This window comes from Leucopleurus acutus (assembly GCF_964270905.1).
Source record: "Leucopleurus acutus genome assembly, chromosome: 7".
Classification (NCBI taxonomy): domain Eukaryota; kingdom Metazoa; phylum Chordata; class Mammalia; order Artiodactyla; family Delphinidae; genus Leucopleurus; species Leucopleurus acutus.
In genome coordinates, this window is record NC_139150.1 from 1821014 (window position 1) to 1835291 (window position 14278).

The window sequence follows — 14278 nt, forward strand, 5'->3', positions numbered from 1 at the left end:
CGATCCAAGACTCATCTTGCACCCCTCGCCCCCCTCACCACAGTCTCCTAAAGTATGAGACTCAAGCCTGAGGGTCCCCTCCCTGGTGGGAGAGCAGGGCCCACAGCGGGACCGGGTACAGCCTGCAGCCTCAGAGCCCCAGGCCTGCCTGGGGATGGCGGGAAGGCAGGTCTCAGCCCACGGCGTGATGCTGCACCTTCTGCCCAAGTCCTCGTGAGAGGGGACAGGCCCTGGGGTGACAGGGACCCCACAGCCAGCCCAGGCAGGGGTCTTAGAGTGCCATGACGAGACCGTCAGGGGTGGGCACGGGCTCTGCCCCCCACTCCACACGCTCACGCCGCTTCCCCAGTGCAAACCTCGTGCCCCGAGCCGCCTCCTCCTGGCTGCCCGGCCCCCAAGGCTGCCCAGGCGCCCAAGAGGAGGGCGAGGCGGAGTCCTGACCAAGGCCCCTCCCTGAAGGACGGATGGTCTGCTGCTTCTCCATCTTCCAGGCAGCGGCCTGAGTTCAGGACCTGGGAGGGAAGCCGTCTGCCCCTGACAGGCAAGGCCTCGGGCCTGCTGGGAACTCAGCCACAGTCAGGTCCCTGATGGAGGCCGGGCTGCCAGGAAGGGTGTCTTCCTGGAGAGAGGAAGGTGCAGCCACCCTGGACCACACTTCCAGGTCCAGCGGGCCTCGTGGAGCCAGCAGTGACGCGCCAGGCTGGGGGCTGCAGAAGGGCTGCAGAGGGTGGGGGTCAGTGCTATGTGGCCCCCCCGGCCCCCCAGGCAGGCCCTTGAGGGTAGCTGGAGGGGCCCATGCAGGGTGCCCGGGGCATGGAGGACCTGATGGTCATTCCCAGCTCTGCGCTCTGTGACCGGGGCCATGGAACAGACTGTCTCTGACAGTCCCGCCTGGAGGGCCTGCTCTAGGCATCCGTGAGTTCCCCGAGACCACCGTGCTAGGCCCCCAAGCTCCTGCGGATGTCACTGAGGACGAAAGTGGCTCTGGCCATCTGGCCGCCCCTGGGGGCCTGGAATGCTGGGGGTGCTCCCCCAGCCCCTGCCCCTGGAGGCCCCAGCCGAGCCCCCCAAGCCCCAGGTGGGCGGGGCTGCCTTCAGGGCGGCCGGACTAAGGTCCTGGACGGCAGACCCCAGCTTGCACGCCTGTCGGGAGACCCTGGGACGCAGGAAGCCATAGCTCGCCAATCTCACAGGAAAATGCTGCGACTCTTCTGAGAGACCCACTCATCGGGGCGCACAGCTGCCCCCAAAAGAAAGAGGCGCCTCTGAGACCACTGGCTGTGGACCGGGGTCGAGATGAGGGCCAAGAGCGTCGTGGGGTGCCCGCCTTGTGGTCCTGCGGAGGCCGAACGTGCATCCGTGTTCGGCCTCCGGGGCGCGGGGCGGGCCGGCGCCATCTCGAGGAGGGGCCTCCTTCCTCTCTTGGCAGGTGGACTTGGGGTGAAGGGCTGTGCTGTGCACGCCGTCCTTCGTTTCTCCCTTTTCCTGCCTTCTCTGGCTTTAGTAAGCATTTGCTATGGTTCCGTATCTTTTCGTCCCCCAGCTGCCAGTTGCACTTCTTTGTGAGATTCTGGGCGGCCGCCCCGAGTCTGGGCGCCCACTTGCACCTGCCGCACGTCTGCCTGTGAACGCTCGGCTCCGGGGTGGGGCGAGCGGGCACCGTAAGCCGGTGTTCCCAGGCCCTGCGCCCTTGACAAGCCGGAATGGCCAGCACGTTGCTGGCGTTATTGTTCTGACCCGCTTTCTATAGGAATAAATGAAACAGAGGTTTTCCTCTAATTTTGTTATGTTTGAAAAACTCGGCAAAACACTGAGAAATGTTCTCTCCTCGCTCGGTCAGGGCGCCTGGGTGCAGGTCTCCAGCCTCCGCTGGGCCCTCTGTCTGCACTGAGCCGTGGGTATGAGTGTGCAGCCCGGTCTGGAGATGAACCCCACTTCTCACCGCCTGTCCCCTGCACCCCAGACTCAAGTCAGGCAACTCCTGAGGATCCCGTGTGGGATTCCAGGGGCTGCAGCCCCACCTGGTTGGAGCCCCCGGTCCAGCGGCCAAGCAGGGTCCCATCCCCTCAGGGAGTTGGAGCGTGGGTGCCAGGAGAGGTGGCAGGTGCAGGAGAGGACGCTCGCTGGCAGGACCCCAGGAGCCACTGACCCTGCTGGGACGGGCCCTGGGGTCTCCCAAGCCCGGTCAGCCCCCTTCCTGACTGCCCACAGCCTGCACCGTCCCCTGGGCATGCAGACGCTCTCTGGGCGGGAGGGAGTGTCCCCAGGCGGCCAGCGTGGGGGAGAGGAGCTGCACGTGTGCCCCTCCCTCAGGGCAGGGCCCTCCAGCAGCCGTGTGGCCCCGCCCCCCGCCCCCCCCCCCCCCGGGTGGGGGCTGCGTTGGCTCCTCTGCCAGCCCCTGGGAATACTCTCTGTAGGAGCGGGAGCCCCACCCCAAGACAAACACGGCTGCCTTGTGCTGGCGAGGGGCACACATCCCTCCTGGGCACGGCCGGGCTCCAGGGCCAGGCAACTCGCCAGGGAGCCCTCCTGGACCCCGTCCCCGCCACCACCTGAGTTGCTTCCTGCTTTTCGGGAAGGTTCAGGCCAGCAGCATCTCCCTGGGGTAGGGGCTTCCCTGTGGGGACCAGTGGGTTGGGGAGCAGAGCAAGTGTCTCTAACCCTTGACACTGGGCGGCTGGGGCAGACCCCGGCCCAGAGCTTGAAGCCGTGGAGGGGAGGCCTTACAAGCAATCCTCTCGTCTGTAGGATGCATCCGTTTAATAGAAGTTTCCAGCACTGAGCGTGCAAAACCTGTCAGAGAGAGTCACACGGGAACCGCGGCGGTGCCCCGAGTCCCTCCCTCAGAAGGAGGAATGTCCCTCGCGGAGGCCTGGGCCTGCTAGTAGCCCAGCGGCTGAATTGTGCTTCAGGTCTGGTGGTAAAAGGAGGTCAGATGGCGCGGCTGCGAAAGTTCAGCGTGAAACCAGAGGAAAAGGCCGTCATCTGATTCTCGTCCCCAAAGTCCAGGGCCGCTGTGGGGTCTCACAGCAGCCCCGCCTTCCTCCTACCGAGCCCAGGCTGCTGGCAACTCTCCAGAGCCCCCCTGCCCCGCCCCTGCCAGGGGCTCGGCCGCGCTGCGGACCCTCCTGCTTTCCATTTCCTTCTGGAAAAGGCTCCCTTCGCGTGCCTGCCTCACCGTTCCGGAGACCCTTGCGGCCCGACTCTGGGCCAGACCCTCACAGGTGAGACCACAGGGGACCCACAGGGCAGACAAGGGTGGCCCACCGCCCCGTGGCTTTGCTGAGAGCTGTGGGCAAGGCCCAGGAATCAATACCAGCCGTGGCCGTGGAAACGGGCAAGTTCAGGGGCTGCAGTGTGCTCTCCTGCTCCGGTGCGAGCCCCCGGCCCGGGCCTCTGCGGTCCAGCCTGGCTCCTGTCCCTGCACTGCGGCCAGACCCGGTCACGAGTTGCGGTGCGTTTGTGCAAAGGGCCAGGGATTGTATAGATTTGTAAAAACAGGTTAAAAAGGCTTCCCACCAGCGTCTGGTAGTGCCCGGGGCAGCCTCGGCCCTCACCGGGTCCAGGCCCGGGAGCAGCTCTGGGCTGGGCGGCAGGCGGGGGTCAGGGCCCTGCACTCATGCTTCACGTGGCCCACGGACGCTGGCAGGACGAGGTCAGCCCGGAGGGCTCCACACGGCACTCAGAACTGCGTCTCGTCCCGCGTCTCGGGGTTGCAGGAAGCCAGCTTGTTGCTGCAGCTGCTCTTCCGGCTCCGGGAGCTGCTGGCCACGTGGGCCAGGGGGTCGGAGCGGATGAGATACCTGCGGGGAGGGCGGGAGGTCCCTGATGTCGCCCTGCGCCTGGGAGGCTGGGCTGGACGCCCACGCGTCAGATGGGCAGGTGTCTACACTTGTCCGGGGACCCGGTACTTACACAATGTCGTTGGGCTCCAGCCGCGTGTCCGGTGGAGGGTTGATGAGCACATAGGAGAGGGTGTTCTGTTGGTCGTTCATCTCGTCTGCGGAGACAGGGCCCAGCGCGCAGTCACCACTCAGCACCCCCTCTCCACCTCCGCTCGGGGGGGCCCCGAGGAGCTGGCAGCTCTGGTCCAGCTGCAGAATCCTCCCGGCCTTTCAGCCGTTCTGCCTGAGCCCTCGTCCCGGCGAACCCAGCAGGGCCGGTCCTCCCTGACCGACACTGGCCTCGGCACCCGCGCTGCACGGGCATGGGGGTGGCCACGAGGGCAGCAGGCACTGGCCCCCCACGGTCTCCCGATGGCTCGCTCAGCTGAGTCATCAACATCTTAGGGTGTGCTGACCCTGAACATGGAGCACACCTGTGCACACCGACACGTGTGCACACACCTACACACCCGCACTCACACCTAGTGCAACCCTCAGACTCACCCCCTCCCCCGCCCCCCAGTGCCCTGCATCCCCACCCCATACAGGCCACTCCTGACCCCTCCTCAGCCCTCCGCTTCAGACTCGTCTTTTCCTTCCCAAGACCTGCTCCCGTGGCACCAGCCCAGAGTCCGCCCAGCCCAGTCTCCCAGAGGGGCCCTTGGGCACACACGGGGTCCGAGCTGCCCGCCACAGAGACAGCCTGGGGTCCAGCCCACGGGGTGGCTGTGGATTCTGGAGAAACCCTGGTCACCTCACAGGTGCCTCTCCGGCCAGATACAGGGACAGGGCTGGCCGCTGTCTGGCAGTGACCCCAAGCTCACGAACAGCTGGCGGCCTCAGTTTCCCCATTTGGTGATGCCTAAAGGCGCCCCCTGACCCAGGACTGGGCATCAAGGGAACGGCCCTCCAGGGGGATCAGGCCCTGGGTGGCCTCTGCCCCCAGCCCCTCCCGTTCCCTTCTCTCGGCACCGTCCCTCCCGTTGGGAGGGCGCCAGCCGGTCCACTGAGGGGCGGGATTCTCTGCGAAGCTGGGGCAGTTGCCCGCTGACTAGCCGGGGGCGGGGGGGGCTGCAGCTCGCTCCTCTGAACTGATGAGTTCAGGGCCACATCTGGCGGTGCATTCGGGACCCGCACGGCGGCAGGCGGAGCGCGGCGTGCTTCCTGGGGACAGGTCGGGGCACAGGCTGGGACCCGGGAGCTGACGGACATGTGCAGACCCTGACGGCATCAGCTGGTGCCAACCTCGCGTCCACGCCCGGGAAGGGGACGGCCTGACCCCCGCGCAGGGTCACGAGCCAGGTTGGCTCACGCTGGAGGCTGCGTGCCTCCAGGGTGGGCAGCACGGAGCCGGGCAGTGGGGGCAGCGGGTGGCGCAGGTGGGGGCGGGGAGGCCCCCGAAGGCTCTCGGGGATCCCGCACCCCTGACCACAGCCAGGGCGGCTCCACGGGGACAGGCGCACGGTCAGAAAAAGGAAGCGGAGAGGCCGGGGCTGGGCCGGGCCCCTCCGTGTGGCCGGGGAGAGGGGGAGCGGCGCCTGCCTCGCTGGGCCTCCCCTCCGGCCTGGACCCTGCTTCTCCCCCGGGGGCACGGATCACGGGCACTCCCGGCCCAAAGCAGGCCCAGCTCCGTGCTTACGGGGGCCCGGCTGTGGCGCCCAGGGCTGGGTGTGCTCTGCTGCGAGGCCCAGACCCCGACTTCCCTGGGACGGGGCGGCTGCGCCGTGCCTGCTGTGCTCTGGTGAGGGCCCGGGGTACGGCCGCGGGCTGGTGATGGCACTCCTGGCCAGCGACCAAGGGCTGTGCTGCTGCGCTCCCCCTCGCACCCGCTACCGGGCACCACAAGCCTCTGTGCGGGCCCTCCTCCTTCAGCCCGCAGACCAGACGCCCGGCCCGGCCCGGCCCGGCCCTGGGCGTCCACGCTGACCACAGCCCCACTCTCCTCCGTGCGCTGGGGGCAACTGCAGCACCTTCCCCCGAGATGCATGCCGCTGCGGGGTCCTCATGGCGGTGCCCTCCCCGGGGGACTGACTGCCCTGCAGCCCCCCAGGATCAGCCTCTCCTCTGGTTCTACATCCTGGCTTAGGCACCTCTCGGTGTCCACACGTCGGTGGGGGGCTCAGGACACACCACCCGGGGAGCCTGTGGGTGCGGCCACCCCTGCCCGGGAGCCTTGGCAGGGAGCAGGGGTGCAGCTGGGCGCAGGGAGGGGGCGAGGCAGCCACCCCGTTCACGGCAGCCGCAGGCTTGGACTTGGGCTGGCCTGGGGGCTCTGCCGTGAATGCGGTCGTGCGGTGCGGGGTGAGGAAAAGCACAGGGACCCCGGAGATGCCAGGGCTTCGCCTGCTCAGGCCCAGCTGGGCCGACCCCCAGCAGCTCCCCCGCCGTGAACCCCGGAGCTTCTCGCTCCTGGACCTGGCTCTGCCCCCGGCCGTCCAGTCCCACCTGAGCTAACACCTACCTGGGCTCAGGGGGCCTGTCAGCGCTGGGGTCACCCCTAACCCCAGGGGGCCGGGGCGTGTGGGCTCTGAGCCTCCCCGGGTCGTGAGGGGCCCCCAGGGAGCGAAGGGGTCCCGGCAGTGAGGCCTGGACTCTGCTCTGACCTCTGTTGGGGTCTGGGGGCACGTCTGGGGGCTGTGGGGTGTCTTCTTGGAAGACACAGGGGGCCCACGCGGCACCTGAGCCTCCGGATGAGAATGGGGCACAAACGGGTTCTGCCTCAACTAGACAGAGAACCCCCTCCTGAAGCCCCAGCGGGGGCGCGGTGGTCAGCCGTCCCCCGGGCTTGGGTGGCCCTCCGAAGGCTCAGGGCGCAGCACACCCCAAGGCCCCAGGCACCAGCCCACAGGGCCACGGGCACCCTGGCCTGGGGCCCTCCATCTGGGTGCTTCCCGAGAGCTGGGTGGGCTCCCAGGGGCTGGCTGCAGGCCGATGGCCACCTGCGTGCTCAGAGCAGGGCTTATCTCAGACAACAGTCGGGGCAGAAGGGCTGGGGTACTAGGGTCAGTACCGAAGTCAGCAAATGAAGGAGGAAAGTTAAGGTCCCCGCGGTGGGGCGGCCTGGGAGCTCGTGGGCCCCTGACTGCAGGGACCCTCCCTCGTGTCTCGTTCTGTCTGCCTGCCTGGCCGGGGCGGGCGGCCACCAGGTGGACCGTCGGCGGAGGGTTGGCCTGCCCCTCTGCCAGGCTCCAGCCACCGGAGCAGAATTACCTTGCAAATATCCCAGGTTTACCCGATTCATGACATCACTGGCTGTTAAATTTGCTACATCCTCTACGGAACACACAGGAAGAGGGACAGACAGAAACAGAGAGAGACAGGTGAGCAAATAGCGCAGAGGCGGCGGCGGCGCAGCGGGGAGGGGGCGGGGCGGCTGCAAGGCGGGGGGCCCGTCTGTCCCTGAACAGAAGTCGGCCCCTCCTCTGCCAGGCCCGGCGGGGGGGCACCGCGTGCCCACCCAGGGGCGCCCGCCCTGGGGCTCCGCGGAGCTGGAGTCTCTGCCAGTGCGCGACGCGAGCCCGTGGACACGGGTGTGACGGCGCCCTCCCGGGGAAGGGACACTGAGAGGGGACAGAGGCACGTCGTGAGGCCGGGGTGTGGCCGGGCAGCTCTCACGGGTGGCCGTCCACCTCGGGCCCCGCAGACGGCCAGACCCTTGGGCAGCTCCTGGGTGAAGCCCGAGCTGCCTCATCCCACTTGGAGGGGACTTAGGGGCCCCTGAGCCAGGAGGTGGGCGCCTGGGGACAGAGCCAGGCCTGGGAAGTGGGCAGAGTCCCCGAGACGGCACCCAGCGGAGTCCAGAGCCTTCACCAGGCCAGGCGGCCCCATCAACGGAGGCAGCAACTCCGGAGTGAGGGGAGGGGACGGGCTTCTCTCCTCTGGCCCAGCCAGGGCACCCCAGGCCTGTTCACGGTCACGTCACAAACTTCTCCCCAAAACAAGCTATGGAGAAAATCTGCCGATGACAACCGCCCTGGTGGTGTCGCCCTGAAGTCGCAGCGAGGGGGTGGCCGTGCGCTAGGAGCCACGGTGGGGCCCCCGTGGCCCGGGAAGAGTGTTTTGGCGCTCGGCCGTTCGGCCGGCGGCCCCAGATCTGCCCCCGTAACCCGAGCTCCAGCTGCTGGGAGGGCAAGGGAGGAGTGGCTGGGGGCTCGGGGTTCCCTGCCACACCCTGTTCTTGTTCTCACAGTACGCAGCGGGCCCCTGTGTTTCTGACCCCAGCAGGACCAGCTGCACGTGACCGGTCTGTCCCCGACCGAGGCCTGTGCCCTTGGCTTTCGGGACCCCGACCCAGCCCTCCCCACCCACAGCTGCCTCCTGCAGGAGAGCTGCCTGCTGGGCTCCGCCGGCCTGGGCCTTTATTTTACAGATGGGGAAATTGAGGCCCCAGAGTGGAGGGGTGAGCCCTTCCTTACGCGGAAGCTCCACGCGGGGAGCTCTGACGGGCCGCGGGGCGGGTGCCCCGGCGGGCAGAGCGCGGGCCAGGAGGGCAGACGGGCAGATGGCCCTGCGGCCTTACCATAGCCAGTGGTGGGCAGCCCCAGATGCTTCATGCGGTTCTTGACCAGCTCGGAGAGCTCCTGCCGCTCAGACCGCTGGTGCAGGCGGAGCCGCTGCTGGCTGATCTCCTCGGCCGCCGCCTTCCCCGTGTGCCGGGCGCCCTTGCGGCTCAGCCTCCGTGCCCACGGCAGGCTCTTGCGCCGCAGGAGCGGGCGCTCCGCCGAGCCGCCGCCCACCGTGTGCCCGCCGCCACCCGTGCCTGCCCGTGAGCCCCAGGGCCCCTGCGCCTCCCGGGTTTCCTCGTGGTGCTCCACGCTCACCGAGACCTGGGACTGGCCGGGGAGGAGGGGTGAGGGCCCAGGAGAGGAGGGGGACCCGGGCACGGGGAGGGAGATAGGGGACGGGGGAGGGGCTGGGACGGGTTGGGAGGGGTGCCGGGCAGAGGATGGGGTGACCCACGGAGCAGCTGGGGTGACAGGGAGGAGGACAGTCACAGTCCCTGGGGGCAGCTCAGCCCAGGGACGCCAGTGCCTTCCTCTGCAGCTGGGCAGAGGGTGCCGGGCCACAGCCCCAAACCACTCAGCCGTCCCAACTGCTGGCTCTAGGGCTGTCTCTGATTTGCTGGTGAGAGGGGCACCTCCCTCAACCTCTCTGAGCCCTGCGTGTCCTGGCTTTGCCATGGGGCGGGGGGGGGGGGGCACCTCCTCTGTGCGACTCAGTTTCCTCATCTTGGGGGGCAGGAGAGAGCGGGGGTGGCCTTGTGTGGCTCAGTCGGGGTGTGGGGCTCTGGGGTGTGGAGATCGGGATGGACAGCGGGGAGGAGGGGGTACCTGCCAGGATGGGAGCCGTGGCACGAAAGGCAGATGTCATGGGGGCTGGGGGACCCTGGGCTTCCTGTCCTGGGCCTCAGTTTGCCCATCTGTATGGGGGCTGGGGTGATGCCAGGAGCCCTCTCTGAGCTGCACCTTGGCTGGCGCATCCTGGGGCCTCGCTCCCTGACCCGTCACCCAGAGCCCAGGGCCCTGCGCCCCTGCCAGGCGGGACTCGTGCATGTTAAGTGAACCCCTGTGGGCCTGAAGGGACCACTCACCTGGGCCCTGAGGTTGTGAGGCTGCAAAGGAAACCAGGGCAGCCTGGGTACCTGTGGGGCTCCTGCCCTGACCCCCAAGGCTGCCTGAGCCCTCGTGGACTCAGGACCCGTGGGCAGGCCACCCTCTGCAGTTCCAGCGGGCGGCACAGGGGCCCCAAAGTGCTCTCGAGCCGCCCCTCCCCCATGGGGGTGGTCACACCCACCCAGGGGATGTCCACGTATGGAGGTATGTGGGCCTGACCCAAAAAGGGCCTGACAGCAAAGGCCCAGATCCCCAACCTGGAAAAGGGGCGGTCCGAGTCACAGAGCAACGGGGCCGCCTCGGGGAGCCCTTCTCCTCCCCGTCCCCGCACCTCCGAGGAGGAGAAGACGTGGCTCTCGGTCCTGTAGATGCCGATGGGGATCTCGGCGCTGGACGAGCACAGCTTCTGGAAGAGGCGGCCGTAGGTGCGGATCCAGAGGTCGTCCTCTGTGACCTTCATCTGGAACGCAGGAGCCTGGGCTGGGCCGGCCTCGGGCAGGAGGACCCTCCCCAGCAGGGCCCGCCCGCCCTGCCCACCTGGCCCAGGCACTTACGGCACAGAGGTAGCCGGAGCCCGGCGTGGTGTCCAGCCCCAGGAGCAGCCTGGTGATGGGGATCATGTAGTCCTTCACGAAGGACTGGAGAGGAGAGACCGCAGTGAGGCCGGGCAGTGCGGGCAGATCTGCCTCCACATCCCCTGGACACGCGCGCCGGGCGCCCACAGCCTCCCGTGCGGTGCGCCCAGCAGACAGAGCTGGGCGGCCTTTCCTGGCCGTGGTCGCTCACTAGGCCAAGTGCACTAGGGCAAAAGGGATCAGAAACCCAGAGGCTGCCGTAAGCCAACCCCAGGGCAGCGCTCTCCTGGGAGGAAAGGACGGGGGACACTCAGGTGAACCCCTGCTGCTCCCCGGCGGGGATGGGGCCCCGAGCCTCCCAGTCCTGGCCGGCCTCCTGGGGACCCAGGGGTGGGTGCTCAGCGAGGGGCACGTGGCTCAGGACTGGAACCGGATGCCGGGCGCCGGCCCCCCGCCCCTGCTGACCTGATACAGCAGCGTGTCCAACATGCTGATGCTGAAGACGCGGCCGGCGGCGAAGGGCAGGCGGAACATGAAGGCCAGGTTGGAGCCGTTCTCCCGCTCCCTCTGCAGGACGAGGGGCTCAGGCTGGCTGGTGCCCGTGGCCACGGCCGCGGCCGCGCAGGGCAGGCAGCCCAGGGACCTCCGCGTGCACGGGGTGTGTGCACGTGTGCAGGGCGAGCGTGTGAACACACACAGCAGACGGCTGACCACAGGCCGAGCACCCAGCTACGCGTCCCCCCAGACACACGGGGGGCCAGAGGCGGGGGTAAGGGTTCGGGGCTCTGCTGGGAAGAAACGGGAGCCTGGACTTGGTTTAACGCCCTGCCGTTGCCATCGCGGAACCCTAACCCTTACGGTAATTTCACCCCGGAGCACGAGTCCATGAGCGAAACCGACAGGACGGCAGGGCACGCGCGTGAGCAGAGACAGACGTGTCTGCCTGTGCTGCGTGCATGGCGTCTCGAGGCTCCACGTGGGTCCCTTAGACCCACTGTGTGCGGCTCCCGTGGCCGCGGAACGGACGACCACAAACCCCAAAGCTCAAAACCACACGCGTTTACTCTGTCGGTTTTGGACGTTCCAAGTCCGAACAGACTTCAGGGGCTGGAGTCAGGCGTCACGGTGCCGTGTTCCAGCCGGCGGCCCCAGAGAACGACCCTTTCCTCTCCCTCTCGCTGTTTCCAGAGGCTGACCACGTCCCCTGACCTCTGGCCCTTCCTCCACCTCCATGCTGACCTCCGGCCTCCCTCTTGCAAGACCCCTGGTGATGGCGTGTGGGCCCTGGGTGAACCAGGGCCCCCTCCATCTCAGGATTCTTCATGGAATCGTCTTCTCCACCCCGTGTTGGTTCCGGGGCTAGGGCAGGGGCTTTTGGGGGCGTTGTCCCCGCCGCACCAGGTCGGCCTATGGCTGAGAGGTGGCTCTGAGCCCGGGAGACTGTCCTTCCTGCTGGACCAGAACACGCTTCAGACAGACAGAAGGTGGGCCGCGTAGCCCACCAAGAGCCCTCTCGTGGCCCCTCTCGCTGAGGCTGCACTTGGCCTCGGCAGCCTCCTTGCTGTAAGGCTGGACGGCGGGGCAGACAGACGCCCGGGGAAGGAGGCCTCGCCTCTGTCCCTCCCCACCAGCAGGTAGCCCAAGGGCGTGCTGGACGGCACGCGGGCATCCAGGAGGGAAACAGTGCGCTATCACATGAGAGCCGCAGATCCAGAGCCGCGTGGCGTGGTGACTCCAGGCTGCGTCCCACGGTGTCATTCAGAGCCCAGGTCGCACGTTATGAGGACAAACGGAGAGATTCCCGAAATCGTTAAAATTGTCAGTTTCCCTTCACTCAGAAAAACGAATGGTTTGAGAAGAGAACCAGGACGGGTCGGGAGACCGAGGAGGAAGGAAGAGGCCTGACGTTTTAGTGGCTTCACAGGACTTTCCTGCTTTCTGAACGAGGGCCCTGGTTTCACGCTGTCCACTCTAGCGGCCGCGGAGGGTCCAGAGGCTTTAGCCCCAGCTCTGAGGTCGCACGCGACAGTGAAACGTGGGAACACACGGGGACGAGCCCTCCTGAGAACCACGCGGCCAGAGGGAAGCAGGCGCAGGACTGGACGGGCATCCGGGGCCCTGCCGAAGAGGGGCCAGTCTGAACGGGCTCCTGGCCGAGGTCACTGTCACAGGCGCTGAGACTGTTAGAACGATGACGCCACTGGGAGCCTGCGTCCTGGGATGCGGTGGGGAACCCCGACTCTGGGAGATCTTCCTGAGAACAACCTCCAGGGAGACACGGACGCCACCCTCTACGCCTGAATCACCCCCCAGTGCCAGCGCGACCTCTTGGAAGCACGTTGATCTGAACGCCGGAAGTATTTCCAGTGTCCCTTCAGTTTCTACTCATTAAACAGGACTTGTCTCAGGCAGGTTGTTGTACAGCGCGGTCCCATCTTCCTTCCCCATCCTCCGCGGAATCCTCTCTGCGCGGGGTGGGCGCGCCAGCTCCGTCTCCAGAGACTGGGTGGCATCACATGGCTCTGCCCGCCCGCCCGCCCCATCCTCGGCCCTGCCCCACGTAGACCTCAGCCGGCAAGCGCTCAAGGCTGCAGCCGCCCACGGTCACACGTGCTCACTTCCTGACTTTTCTCCAGATCACAAACGACAGGACTGGGCTCCCCAGCGTGCACCCACGGGGTGGGGAGTGGGCCGCCCGCCCCTGCCCCTGGAGACAATGCTGCAGAGGAAGGTGCTATCAAGTGGTGATGCCTGCCACAGAGAGAGGGGGTGGGAGGTGGATTTGAGATGTCTGCCGTGCAAGGAAAGGGGAGTGGGAGGACGTTTGCCGCGTGTTTGCTGACGGACCTACTTCACGCCCACCTCCGGAACAGGTCCGGGTGCAAGGCCTGTGGGGAACTGGGTTTGCTCGAGGGAAGGCGGCAAGTGAGGGCCAGCACCAGGGTATCAGCCTTGACCCCAGTTCTGTGCTGGTCACCCCTGCCCGTGCTTGGATCAGACTGGCCCGAGCGCCTGGATACAGTCTAGCTGGGGCTGCTGAGGCCGACTTCCAAAGCCCACGGCTCAGCCTTGAGTGGAGGCAGGCTCAGCTCACGGGGCACTGCAAGGGGGCCTTTAGGGGCGTCCACTGGGCCATCGTGTGGGGTGCAGGCCAAGCCTCCTCCAAGAGCAGGATGGCCCGAGCTCCCGGGCCGCTGACTGAGGCCCCCAGCTGCCATCCAAGGAGCTCCAGGGCCACCACGGGAACTCACTTCTGTTGTCTGTCTGGGTTCAGAGCTCCCATGCTGTCCCTCTGTCTGCTGTCGGTGGCCAGGCCTGGCCTGGGGGAGCGGCCATTCGGGGGTCCTCCCCGGTGTGGCACAGGGTCAGCCACGCAAGTGCAAGCCGTCCCCTGACGAGGACCTCAGCCCAGGCTCCCAGGGAATGGTCACTGCTCCCGACCGCAGCGGCCAGGGTCTCCTCCGTGGCAGCCCACCTGCTTCCTGGTTTCACCCAAGGCAGCCTGAGCACGGCCCTGCCCCTTGGTGGAAGGTAGTGCTGCACTGACCCGGGCAGCGGCCTGGGGCCCACAAACGTGCCAGGGCAGCACCACCAGGCCCGCGCCACCCGTGTCCCTGGGCTCCACACCTGGGCCCAGCTGATGCCCTTCCTGGAGCTGACTTCAGCTGTCCCACCGCACTGCTGTGTGACCTGAGGCAAGTTGCGCCCCCTTATCCCCCACCCTGACTGTACCGGGACGAGCACGTCCCTGCTGGGCAGTTGACAGAATGGACACGATTCAGGTTTGGGCATGGTGTCGGGGCCGGTATCACCTGGGCTAGTAATTCCTGGCGTGACGGGCAACCTCTGCCTCACACAAGGCCGGGCCAGGCCCGACCTTAGGGGGACAATGTCCGCTCCTGGCCGATGACCCTGAGGTCTCCGGGCTGCACACGCGAGAGCCTCGCGCTGGGGCTGAGCCCAGGTCTCTGAGCCCCCTGGCCGGAGGAGGGCAGGCACCCAGGCCTCCCATGGCCCCAGTCGCCCCCCCACTCCAGGTTGTGGCGCAGGGCCTGAAGCCCTCAGCTCGGCAGGTCGGGCGGGGCTGCTCACCTTCTCCAGCCTGGAAAGAGCCAGAGAGTAGCTGTCCTTGGCGCGGAACTGCATGAACCGCATGTTGGACGGGTGGGTGAGCTCCGTGGTGATGCTGAGGCTGGGAAAGAGCCTG

General features: G+C 67.4%; 1 protein-coding gene across 1 annotated transcript in view; it reads right to left on the reverse strand.

The window, feature by feature from the left end:
• Positions 1–3682: 3682 nt before the first annotated feature.
• KCNT1 (potassium sodium-activated channel subfamily T member 1) overlaps positions 3683–14278 on the reverse strand; it is a gene marked incomplete at both ends in the record, with an annotated part of 77670 nt that continues 67074 nt past the window's right edge. The window contains 9 exons of the mRNA XM_082843722.1: positions 3683–3803; positions 3916–4000; positions 7095–7157; positions 8404–8716; positions 9475–9495; positions 9828–9956; positions 10051–10134; positions 10537–10638; positions 14164–14275. Of these exons, the coding sequence (XP_082699848.1) occupies positions 3683–3803; positions 3916–4000; positions 7095–7157; positions 8404–8716; positions 9475–9495; positions 9828–9956; positions 10051–10134; positions 10537–10638; positions 14164–14275 (1030 nt within the window). The remainder of the gene's footprint in view (positions 3804–3915; positions 4001–7094; positions 7158–8403; positions 8717–9474; positions 9496–9827; positions 9957–10050; positions 10135–10536; positions 10639–14163; positions 14276–14278) is intronic.